Below are 12,726 nucleotides of genomic sequence, written 5' to 3' on the forward strand. Positions count from 1 at the left end.
CCCCTTTGTGTTTGTTTTATGCTCGAGGTAAAATGTTCTTTTGTTGGAAATTATTTGCAGCGAAATTATCTTTTCCAGTTAAATGTTTTTTGTGGTTCGTATGGAAAATACAACGGCAAAGGCAATGGTAGCGAATGAACTGCAAGAAAGAGTGCTGCGTGGTAAGAGGTCAAGTGTTGTGGGTTGAAAAGGAGAAGCTTAAACTCAAAAAATGGTTTACGAAAATAAAAAATTAGTAATCAAACATAGCGGATGACGCCGAAGGATTGTTTTAGGATTTCTGGGTATTTCTTCTTTCTTTCTCTTTTTCCCTTTTTTTTAAAGGTAAAGACGTAGATTTAACTTTTAAGCATCTTAAAAATGTTGTTAATCTTTTTTAAGTTTTCAAGGATCTTAAAAGTACATATCAAAAGTATGTAGTTTTAATGAGAGATTTTTTAAGTAATAATAAAGAGGGAAAAATGCTTTAGAGGTCTTGAGTTGAGGCATCACCTTTTATCAAATCCTTTTCTAATGTTTAAATTTTATTAGTTACTCACTAAGTTAGAACCATTATCAAATAGATATTTCCACCTACCTTTCATTAAATTTTTACTGTTGCCATATCAAACCCAATCAGATGGTGACATGTGTCCCCTTTAATAAAAAAATAATAAAGAAAAATATACAAACATAAAAAATTATAGATGATTAAATATAAGGGTTAAATACCAAATATTCCATGGGTTTGGTAACTTTATTTTTACCTTTGGGGTTTTAATAAAGAACCAAGTTAGTCCATCCGTTAGTTGACTGCTAGGACTAACACGTGGACTAATCAGATGTTGACACATGGCATATATTTAATTTTTTTATTTTTTTTCTTTTAAATTTAAAAAAAAATGTAAATTATAAAGCTTAGAAAACACTCACCAAGGGCGTTGAGGACGTGAGGCTTGAAGGAGTGTCGTGCTTTTCTGCTGCCTAGAAACTCTCCAACAACTTAGAAACCATATTTGAGAGAGATTTCTTGGGTTGGAAACACAGAGCTTGAACTTGGTGCGGTAGGGGAAGGAGATGTGGAGACGTGAGAGAGAGAGAGAGAAAATAAAGGTGCGGTAGGGGCAATAGGGTTTTGCAAATTCCCAGGTTACTTTCTCTGCAATTTTTTTTGGGTGCCGTAGAGGAGGGAGAGGCGGAGACGTGAGGGAGAAAACAAATTTTTGACGGAAGATTTTTGGAATTAACGGTGGTTTGTGGACATTAGGGTATTAAAAAAAAAAACATGTGAGAAGCAAATATTTGAAAACATATGTTAACTTTAGAGATTAAATTGGAGGAATTTCCTCCAACCTAATTTGGATGAAAACTTTGTCCCTAAAAAGAATGTCAAAACATGCATTCAAATGCATGTAGTGCAGTAGTCATTGTCTTAAGAAGCTGAGGCGTCAAGGCATTAAATTTTGGTGGAAGAAATCATATGCCCATTCCATGCCTTACTCTACTTTAGAAGCATTGGAGTGGCAAGATAGGGGCTAAGATTGTGGGAAGAGGATCGTATTAGAAAATTAAGAGCTTGTTTGAAATTATGTTAAGAAGTTTATAAAATATTTTAGTACCTTAAAAGTCATGCCAAACAAAAAGGTATGTGCAAAAAAAAATTTAGAAGTAGTTCTTTTTACTTTTTCTTTAAAAGAGGTAAATATACACTTTTGGAAAAAACCTAAAAAAAAAGTTTTATTTTTTTATTTTTTTATTTTTATTTTTTTAAAAAAAGTATTTTTCTATAAAAGTAGGTACGTCTAAAAAAAAAAAAAAGAAAAAGGTCTAGGTAGGAGTCGTAGGAGTCGTAGGACCACTAACTTCTAGAAATGCGTTCAGGTTGTTGCTTTAATTCAACATTTCGTATTTGTCCATTCCATTAATTTTTTTAGGATACCTGAGCAAGAGTAGTGTTAGATAGGTCGAGTGCATTTAATTTAACCCCTTCAAAAACATCGATGCAATTAATGAAGTTGTACAAAATCAATGATGTTTTAGATAACAACTTACTCAAATTTTACCAACAAACACCCGTTCAAATTCAACTTATCAAAAACACCGATTAATGTTAGATGATAACATGATTTTTAAAATTAGGGTTAAATACCTTATTCATTCTTAGAGTTTTATATCTTTATATTTTAATTTTTAGGGTTTGTTTTTTATCACGAGAGGTCCTTATGATTTGCCTAAAGACCGAGATAGTCTTTCTATGCATCCATCTGCCGTTAGTAGACTTAACGAAAATCTATGTCACTGACTTGAGAATCAATTACATTTCAACACGTCCTAATTGCCAAATCGTTGAATATGACTGGATTTACACCCTTGCCAAGTAATAAATTGTTTTTTATAATCAAATATATATATATATATATATATATATATATATATATATATATATATATATATATTTTCTTTTGTATCTTTTTCCAAATATAACGTGACTTTTAAAAATACTAACAGATTAAAATTTAATAATGATAATTTTAAATTGAATGATAATTTTAAGGGTTAAATACCTTATTCACTTTGAGGTTTCACAACTTTATTTTTTTGACCTCTAGGGTTTATTTTTGATCGCAGAAGGTCCCTATAGTTTACCTAAATAAAAATAAATAAAAAATAAAAAACAAAGTCCTCAGTTTAGAATTACTTCAAAAACACTTGTTTGGCTACACAAAAATTACTCAAGATTTTTTTTCATTTTTCTGACACTTGGGGCCGCTCCCTAATTCTGAAAATGCCTCTCGCCTTTTTTAAACAATAAATGTTATATTTTTAAATATATATTTTTTTTCTTTTTAAAGTTAATTTTCAAATGATGTATCTTCATTTTATGAGTTAATAACACATTTTTTTAAAATAATAAATCTTATAAAATAGTAACATATCTTTTAAAAACTAACATTTTGAAAAATGTAGTCTTTTAAAACATATATCAATTTGCTTTCAAGTTTCACGTGAAGCCTCTCAATTGTTTTTTTTTATTATTATTATTTTTAAAGCTGAAAATATCTCCTACTTTTGACTTTTGAGTAGGGGTGCAAAAACCGCCCGCTAACCGCTTAACCGCCTAACCGCATTAACCGCTAACCGCCTAACCGCTATAACCACCTAGCGGTTAGCGGTTATTGGGTCTACTAACTGTAACCGCTAACCACCTTTTTATATAATATTTTTTTATAATTATAATTATAAAAATATTTATACATATAACATAATCACTTGATCATTAAATCGCATTTTTTTTAAAAAATAATTAAATCACAATTTGAGTATTAATATATTATCACTATAATTTATATGATTATATCATATAATCACTTAATCATTAAATCACAATTATTTAAAAATAATAATTAAATCACAATTTGAGTATTAATATATTATCACTATAATTTATATGATTATATCACATGAGATTGATCATTAAATCATTTGATTATATAATAACAAATTATACATGTATAATATGACATAACTCATAAGTATACCAATTCATATTAATACAACAATTAAATATCTAGAGATTCATTTCCAATGTATGTTATAAACTTATAAGTCTATATAAGTCTACATAAGTATATGAATAATATAAATGTATAATATCAATACTTAATCATATGATTCAATGACAATTCAAATACTTTATTCAAGACTTCAAGTGAATAATATTATTAATGTACAATGATAATATGATTCGTATAATATCAAATTAAGTAATTGACATTGGATTAAACAATGACCAATGTGTTACTTATAAACACAATTTAAGTATTAATGTATTATCATTATAATTTTAGTAATTTATATATTATCACTATAATTGATATGATTATATAATAATAAATAATACATATATAATATGACATAACTCATAAGTCATAAGTCTACAAGTTAATCATATGATTCATGTACAATGATAATCACAATTGATTCAATTGAATTGAACAATATATTACTTATAACTACAAGTCTACAATTTAATTAAAGCATTATTAGATACTTTAGGAATTTAGGATTTAGTAGATATTAAAAATACAAGAAAAAAAAATGAGGGTTAAAAAAAGCCCAAAAAGCCAAAAAAAAAAAAAAAAGCCAAATTTTAAAAAAGCAGTTAGCGGGCAGTTATCTATTTCGCTAACCGCTAACCGGTAACCGGTAACCGCTAGGCAGTTAGCGGTTGCTGTTAGTAAAATCTACTAACCGCTAAGGCGGTTACGGTTAGCGGTTATTGCTACTAACCACTAACCGTAACCGCCTTTGCACCCCTACTTTTGAGGTAAAAAGTTGAAAAGCTTCTCTATTATTTTAGGGAGACAGGGAGAGTGATTGAGAATTATTTTAAACCCTCTTTAGAGCATGCAACTTTGCTGGGAATAATTGAGCGGCCTCCAAATATTATTCATCTATTTTTTTTAATAAAAAAAATTAATATTAAGATATTTTATTTTTTATATTATATAATTTACTTTTTATATTATATAATTTACTTTTTAATACTATTAAAAAAAATCACTACAAAATAAAATTTTTTTATATTATTTATTACACTCATTTTTTTTTTCTCACCAAACGTAAACAATATTTGTGGATGTCATGCAACACGGAAGAGATGATGTATTCTTTTGTACATGAAACTATTGCATTAAAGACCCTTCAGAAATAAAGCCCCCTAAAAATCAAATTAAACGTCCCTAAGAAATTAAAGTCCTAAAAAGTAATTTAGATGGCACAAAAAAAAAAAAAAAAAAAAAAAATCCCTTATAGAGAGAGACATAAACCAAGAAAGTGGAATGGTGGCCCAACTGTAATTAAAGGAAAAAAAATGTAAAATTAGATAGTCTATATATATATATATATATATATATATAAGTTGCTGCCTAACCCTATCATGGGCATCGGTTTACGCAATCATTTTTTCAAATTCAATGGATCAATTATTAAATTTATTGACTTATATAGGTCTCACACAAAATTTATAGTAAATTCATTTATTCACCATATAGAAATAATTGAAAAATAATTAAAATAATAAATTTTACCATTTCTCATTTATAAAGTAATTAGTTGCAGAATATACATGTTTGCAAGTATTTAAGAGTAGATAAACATATACATTTGAATTCCCATTTTATATACAACTACCCCAATCTTGTGTAGCATGAGATTGGTTAGACTTTGAACTTGGCTGATCTTCTTGTTGAGATGAGGTGGTTTGGGACAATTTATGCCAATAACTTTACTTGTTATAATCTAATTTAGTTGGATTTTAGTACATCAATAAATGTTATATACCACAATACTAGAGTGAAATTGGGTAACCAACCCTTAATTTTTTTTTTTTTTTTTTTTAATCAATGACTAATTTAAGGGTTAGCTGAAATTGCCATAAAATAACCGAGATAAAAATGTAATTTATAGCATTATATGTTAATCTTGTTTGTAAATATTCTAATATTAAATATTTTTTATAGAAAATTTGGCTCTCGCTTTTTCTTTTTCTTTTTTAAAGAGGAAAGTAGAAAAATCTTGAATAATTTGTTGTCAATAATAATAATTTTGTATTTCAAAAAATGAGAAAAATAAATTTGAAGTAATTTTTGTGATAAATAGTTTACTAAATAATATTACTCTTATTTCACTTGGGTTAATATAACAATATTTATCCACCCAATAAAATAAAAAAGATAAAAATTAAGTATTTATAATTAATTAGTCCGCAAACAGATAAGCCTATGTTGTCCCTCACCTCATCAGCCATCGTCCGCCCTCCAAGGGAAAAAAATCCTAACTCCTTCTCTGAATACGCAAGCCAATCGTGAATGAGAGAGACAGAAACCCACATTCTAGTCACGTATTCTGTGTGGGGGGCAAAAAAGCATTCTTCCTCTGTTATTTGCATGCTTTTTGTTCATACATTTAACAATATACCGATAATCAATGCTATAAATAAGAGACGTGGATATATATATATATATATACCCAAAAATATGCAACCTACCCCTTTTCTTCTCAACCCCAGGCTATGGAGCCTATATACCTACCTCCTTACCTTTTCCTGCTCTTTTTAACTATAAATTATTTATTTAACTGGCAGAAATTTCTCTCAAATTAATTTTACGAAATTTTATTTTATTTTTTTGACATGTTCACACAAAAGAGGAAGATGAGATTTGAACTAGTAATATCCGTTTTATGAGGCGTGATCTCTAACCGATTGAATTATCTTTTGAAGACTTAATCCATGTAAAATAATGTCAAATATTTATAAACATTTAAAACGCATATTAAATTGTTAATGCCATTAATAACAGTTTATTAATTTAAATTAATATTTTAAATATTTATAAACACTTAATAATATTTTAAATAGATTAGAAAATATTTCCTGTACATTAGTTCGAAGGAAATTTTTATATATCCTCATTTAATTATAATCCCTCTAGAGCTCGACCACATAAATTTATTCTTTAATATTTACTAAAATGGGTTAATTAATTGCCTCCCAAATTAGTACAGCTTGGTCAGCCTCTCATGGCCTAACACTATTTATTGGCACATTTGCTACAAAGAAGGGAATGAAAGAGTCAGAGAGAGAGAGAGAAATTGGCAAACAAAAATGGGGGTGGAAAGAGTGCAAGACATTGCTTCCTTGTCAAAGGACGAGATCCCGGCCGAGTTCATAAGGTCGGTGAACGAGCAACCGGGGATCACAACCGTCCATGGCGAGGTCCTTGAGGTGCCGACCATTGATATGGCGGACCCAGATGAGGAAAAGGTCCTCCGTGCGATAGTGGACGCTAGCCGCGACTGGGGGATGTTCCAAATCGTGAACCATGGAGTTCCCGTTGAGGCCATAGCCAAGTTGCAGGCTGTTGGGAAGGAGTTCTTCGAGCTCCCGCCTGAGGAAAAAGAGGTTTACGCTAAGCCTCCAGGTCAGTCAGTGGAGGGCTATGGAACAAAGCTTCAGAAAGAAGTGGAAGGGAAGAAAGCCTGGGTGGATCATTTGTTCCATAACATATGGCCTCCTTCTGCCATCAACTACCGCTTCTGGCCTAAGAACCCTCCTTCTTACAGGTTTTGGAATTTTTTTTTTTTTAATTTTACTGAATTGTTTTATATATTATTGGCGTCACTTTTTCCGCATTGATTCCTTACCGTTTCGGCGAAAGGCATGGAGAACTCATGAGGCTCATGGAATTAATGTTACGTCCCATACATGCACTGCTTTGCCGATTTGTTTAACCTATTGCGGGCGTTGGTAGACGTGACGATCACCGTGAAATTTGGGAATTAGGATTCTCCAGTCTCATTTCATTTGAACCGATAATATCCGGTTAGTTATGTTAGAGGTGTATTTTTGTCCTATTAAAAAGTAAAATGACAAAAATACTTTAGGATTTGATATTTTCGGCAGCCTGGGGTCATCCCAGCGTCTGCCAAAGTCTGGTCAATTTCTTTTTTTTTTTTAAATTGAAGAAGAGATATTAAAAAAAAAATTTAAATTTGAAGTATTAGCACCAAATTTAAGATAATTAAATCATTTTTAAGGGTGATACAATCCCTAAAGGGTTAACCTTTCACTCTTAGATTTTAGTTTTAAATCCAAAAATAAATTTTGAGGCATTAAAAACTAAATATTAACTCATTAAAATTTAACAAAAAATTAAAAAAACAAAATCTAGCAGGACTAGGAAGAGAGAGATTTTTTTACAATTTTTTTTTTTTTTTTAATAAAACCACATCAGATTTTGGCAGACACTTGTCTGACTCTTGGCAGCCTGATAACAGGACTCGTCTAATAGAGCTAACTGATTTGAATGGAAAGGATCCTATTCCGGAATTTGGGGCCATGACTTTATTTCGAGAAACTATTAATAAGATCTATTTAGAACTTGTTTGAAATTGCGTTAGAGAATTTTTTTAAAAAATTAATACCTAAAATGTCATATAAAAGGAAAGTTTACATATTTAGTAAAAATTTTCAAATTTACTTTTTTAATTTTTTTACTTTAAAAATGACAAAAATATACTTTTTTTTTTTAACGAAAAAAAATATTTTTTTGCTTAGAAGTATTTAATAGTTTTTTTTTTTTTTTTTGTCTTTTCTTTTTCAAATACAATTTCAATTTCAAATTCTTAATATTAATTTTCATTAATTTATTAGCTTGTACGTGTATAAAAACTGATATATCTCTCTCTCTCATATAAATGAGAATTATGAGATGGTGTGAAAATAAAAATTATTTTATGATTAATAAAAGCTTGTCATGATAGTTTATATATATATATATTTTTTAAAAATAGCCCCATCGATCTCTTTTAGTACGTATAGAAACGCGAAACAAAGCATCATTTTTCTCTTCGATCTCTCTTGATCTTCTTCTCATGCATTAAGATTTTGGGTGATGGCTGCAGGGAGGCAAACGAGGAATATGCGAATCACATGCATGGGGTGGTGGAGAAGCTGTTCAAGAGCCTGTCATTGGGCTTAGGGCTTGAAGGGCATGAACTGAAGGAGGCAGCGGGTGGTGATGATTTGGTGTACCTTCTCAAGATCAACTATTACCCGCCCTGCCCTCGCCCTGACCTGGCTCTTGGGGTTCCGGCTCATACCGACATGAGCGCCTTCACCATTCTTGTCCCCAACCACGTCCAAGGTCTCCAGGCTTTCAGAGATGCCCATTGGTACGATGTCAAATACATCCCCAATGCCTTCGTTATCCACATTGGGGACCAACTTGAGGTAATCATTCAATTTCCAAATCTTGTATTTGTGTCGGATTTGTATCGAGTTCACAGATTGTGTTAAAAATTATTATCGCTAGTGTCACATAAGACTATGTCTCTTTTAATTAAATGAGTCATATATTTTAATTATAACTCGCTAATTTTGTATGTCACAAGTTCGCTGAAAATGTAAAAAATTGTTAGCCCAAGTAAATTGATACAAATTTTGAATAGAACTGATCTTTAAAAATTGGCTTACAAGAAATGGACGTCAAAGAACTTATATAGTCGTAGTCGACGTTTATGACGACCCATTTTGTTATTTAAGTCTCCCCTTTTGTGACTTGAACTAGTTATATTATAGTACCTAATTCTGATACCAAATAATACAAATCTTAAATAAAATTTACCATTGAATGCTTAAAAACTTATATGCCAAGTGATTAAAATTGTAACACAAATCCAATGCGAAAAGCTTAATAATTAGTGAAAGATTTGGTTGTGCAGATACTTAGCAATGGAAAGTACAAGAGCGTGCTACACAGGACTACAGTGAACAAAGAGCACACAAGAATGTCGTGGCCGGTATTCTTGGAGCCTTCGCCGGACTTTGTGGTAGGGCCTCACCCGAAGCTCATCGACCATGAAAATCCTCCAAAATACAAGACGAAGAAATACGGTGACTATGTTTACTGTAAGCTTAACAAGATTCCCCAGTAATCTACCTGAGGCCCACATAATGTAACTCTAAAATAAGGGTGTGTTTGGACATATATATATATATATATATATATATATATATTTTGTTTTGTTTGAACAGTAAAGTCTCATTGTTTATGAGAGATCCATCCACCGGCCATATCTGATAAATATCATTGATGTATTGCACTTTTTAATACAAAAAATTGTATTTTTAGAGGAATATATATCTCCTTGTTAATAATGACGACGTAGTAATTTTAATTAGAGTATGCTTAGAATTGTGTTTAAAAAATAGAGCTTTTAAGTTATATATATATATATTAGTTTTTGAACATTTAAAAGCGTTTTTATTTTTTATTTTTTTTATTTATTTTGAGTAGTAAACGCGCTTTAAGACTCCATAAACACACACTCAAACAAGCCATTAATCTTTCAAAAGAAAGAAGAGAAATGCTATTGGCATGTTCAAGTGTTCAACTAACTCTTGAATTATTTTTTAGGATTAGTTTTAAACCAGATTTAAAACTACAATAACATGTTATACCTAAATTACGAGAATTCCTTAAAAAAAAAATAAAAAATAAAAAATAAATAAAAATTGAAGATTAAACATAACTACCAATCTTTTTAGGAATTTTTAATTATGGAAAAAATTAAAGAGAACAAACAAAAAAATTAAATTATTTGTGTTTTGTTTTTAGTAAGCCTTTCTTGGCGTCCCTTTAATCGTCTTTCGAGAATCAAAAGAAAGAGGAGACAGTTTGTAGCACAAAACCTGCTTTTTCACATGACTTGTGAAAGCAAGCAATACCAGTTTCAGATTGCGAACATCCTACTTTCCCATCCCACCGACACACCGGTCTTTGATCGGAAATTTGGATAGACATATGACGCATCAGGATTTGTACAACTTTAAATAAGGGGAAAACTTTTTTTCATAACTTTTATAAAGTTTTTCAATTCGAACTTTAATGTTTAAAAATTGGCAATATATACTCAATTTTCAATTTGAACCATCTGTTACTAATTTAAATCTAATTAGACGAAATCCAACGTGAAATTTTAATGTTCTTTATTCTAATTTTACCCTCATTAAAACTTATGAAATTATATAATTACTCTCATTAAAACTTATGAAATTGAGGGCAATTACGTAATTTTATAGGTTTTAATAAGGGCAAAATTGGAATAGAAAGCATCAAAATCTCACGTAAGACGTACATGAGATGATTTCCATCCAATTAGACGAAAATTAGTAATGAAGGGTCTGAATTAAATTTTTTTTAAACATTAGGGGGTACATTGCCAATTTTTAAATATTGTGGTTCGAATTGAAAAACTCTTAAAACTTTAAGAGGTAAAGTTAATTTAATCCTTTAAATAAATTGTAAATTATCAAATTATAAAATTTAGACCATTTTTAGGTATTAAAACGACACGGGACACCTAATAAAATGGTGACACATTGTTGATGATTGAATATATTTTTATCTAGTTCTTGCTTTTATGTTGTAAAAAACTTTGAGCTATAAATGTATTTCAAAAGTACAAAAAAAAAAAAAAAAAAAAGTTTTGGGGAGATAAATTATTTCTAGTTACCTTAATAACATACTATTTTTTTTTTTTAATATGTGACATTTTTTTAACGTTTTAATACCTAAAAATAAATAAGTTCCGCAATTTAAAAATTGTAATAGATCCGTCCTAATCCCCATTTGACGAAGGAAATACTTATAATTATGGTGTGACTAGAACTCCAACCAGCCCATATGACAAAGGTTTGTCTTGTTTACATCGAACACGATTGGAAATTGGAATAGGGAGGGTAGGGGTGTCAAAAAATACCGGGGAACCGGAACCGGAACCGGAAAACCGGGAAATCGGAAACCGGAAAACCGGGTACCCCGATTCCGGTACCGGTTTTTGGTACCCGGTTTTTACCGGGAATACCGAAACCGGGTTTCCATTTTATTTAATAATATATATATATATATATATTTTACACTTAGGTTTAGGTTTAGGGTATTTTAAAAAATTAAATTTTTATTTCTAAGGCCCAAATAGGCAAAAACAATGATTTTTTAGGATTTTTGGATTTTTTAAGGTTTATTTTTTAATTATTAACAAAGTCCTTTTAATTTAGACAAAGAAACTAATAGATTTTTTAAAAAATGGGCCAACCTATAAAAAAAAAAAAATTAGCTTATTTTAGGCCCAATACCTAAAATAAGTCAAAAAATCAATTTTTTAAAAAAATCAGTTACCGGACCGGGTAATACCGGAACCAGCCGGTAACCGGGACCCCGGTTAACCGGGGTCCCAGTTTCGGTTCCGGTTTCTCAAAATTAAGAACCGGGGTACCCCGGTTCCGGTTCTGGTTTTGGCCAAAAACCGAGAAATCGGACCGGATTGACACCCCTAAGGAAGGGTGATGGGATTGAATTGAATGCACTTAAAAGCCTGCCTCGAGGAGGAAATTTTTATTGCTTCTTGTCGTCTTTTGACGGCTCCAACTCGATTGTCTGCAATATTTTTTGTGCAAAAAATAAAAATTACTTGATGGTGATCGTTGCCTTTATGGTAGAGACTTTCTACCAAGTTCTTTTGTCATTTGTTTTGAAAAAGTCCAGTTTGTTTATAATTTCTATGGGATTATGAACAAAATTATTGTCTACTATTTGGTTTTGTATCTATTTTTGTTTTACATGTTCTGCTTGAGTTTTGTCGTTGGGTGCCACTCCTATGTTGTTGTTTGATTTCTTGTAACCGGCTTCCTTTATTTGAATAAATTAAAAAAAATAAATAAATGTCTTCCTTGATGTTTTCCTCGACTGGCTTGCCTGCCTCAATCGATTAGGCAAACTAGAGGGATTATTAGGTTTTTGAATTATTACGAATTTAGATAATTAATGTAAGAGCCTATAAGAGGTCTCCTATATAATCTATTTATTGCCTAACCATTCAAAATTTTCTTGAATAAATAGGTCTTATATAAATTCTCAATTATTTGAAATAAATAATTTATGTCAATATTTGTTTAATTTTTTTTTTCTCTCATCTTACAAATTTAATATATCAACTATTAAATTTGCAGACTCATGTAGACTCTCATACAAATTTAATAATGGATTCATCCATTCACTATGAAAATAGTTAAAAATATAATAAATTATATCATTTATCTTATTTTAATATCATGTTGGCACAATTTTGGAGAGAAAACCAGCAAAATGATTTATTGTACTTTTTCGATAAACTTAGGCCGTT

The 12,726-nt window shown here is 30.2% G+C and overlaps 1 protein-coding gene across 1 annotated transcript; it reads left to right on the top strand.

The window, feature by feature from the left end:
* The first annotated feature begins 6,640 nt into the window (after positions 1-6,640).
* LOC132166886 (flavonol synthase/flavanone 3-hydroxylase-like) lies at positions 6,641-9,599 on the top strand. The gene is made up of 3 exons (XM_059577737.1): positions 6,641-7,104; positions 8,446-8,773; positions 9,265-9,599. Exons 1-3 carry the CDS (start codon positions 6,647-6,649, stop codon positions 9,475-9,477), a joined length of 999 nt encoding a protein of 332 aa, XP_059433720.1. The 5' UTR covers positions 6,641-6,646; the 3' UTR covers positions 9,478-9,599.
* The last annotated feature ends 3,127 nt before the right edge of the window (positions 9,600-12,726 follow it).

Source organism: Corylus avellana, chromosome ca1, assembly GCF_901000735.1.
Source record: "Corylus avellana chromosome ca1, CavTom2PMs-1.0".
Lineage (NCBI taxonomy): Eukaryota > Viridiplantae > Streptophyta > Magnoliopsida > Fagales > Betulaceae > Corylus > Corylus avellana.

Excerpts from the sequence above, each read along its gene's own strand:
- LOC132166886 (XM_059577737.1), top strand. The coding sequence starts at position 6,647 with ATGGGGGTGGAAAGAGTGCAAGACATTGCTTCCTTGTCAAAGGACGAG. Across the intron at positions 7,105-8,445 it reads AAGAACCCTCCTTCTTACAG|GGAGGCAAACGAGGAATATG; the intron begins GTTTTGGAATTT and ends TGATGGCTGCAG. Across the intron at positions 8,774-9,264 it reads ACATTGGGGACCAACTTGAG|ATACTTAGCAATGGAAAGTA; the intron begins GTAATCATTCAA and ends TTGGTTGTGCAG.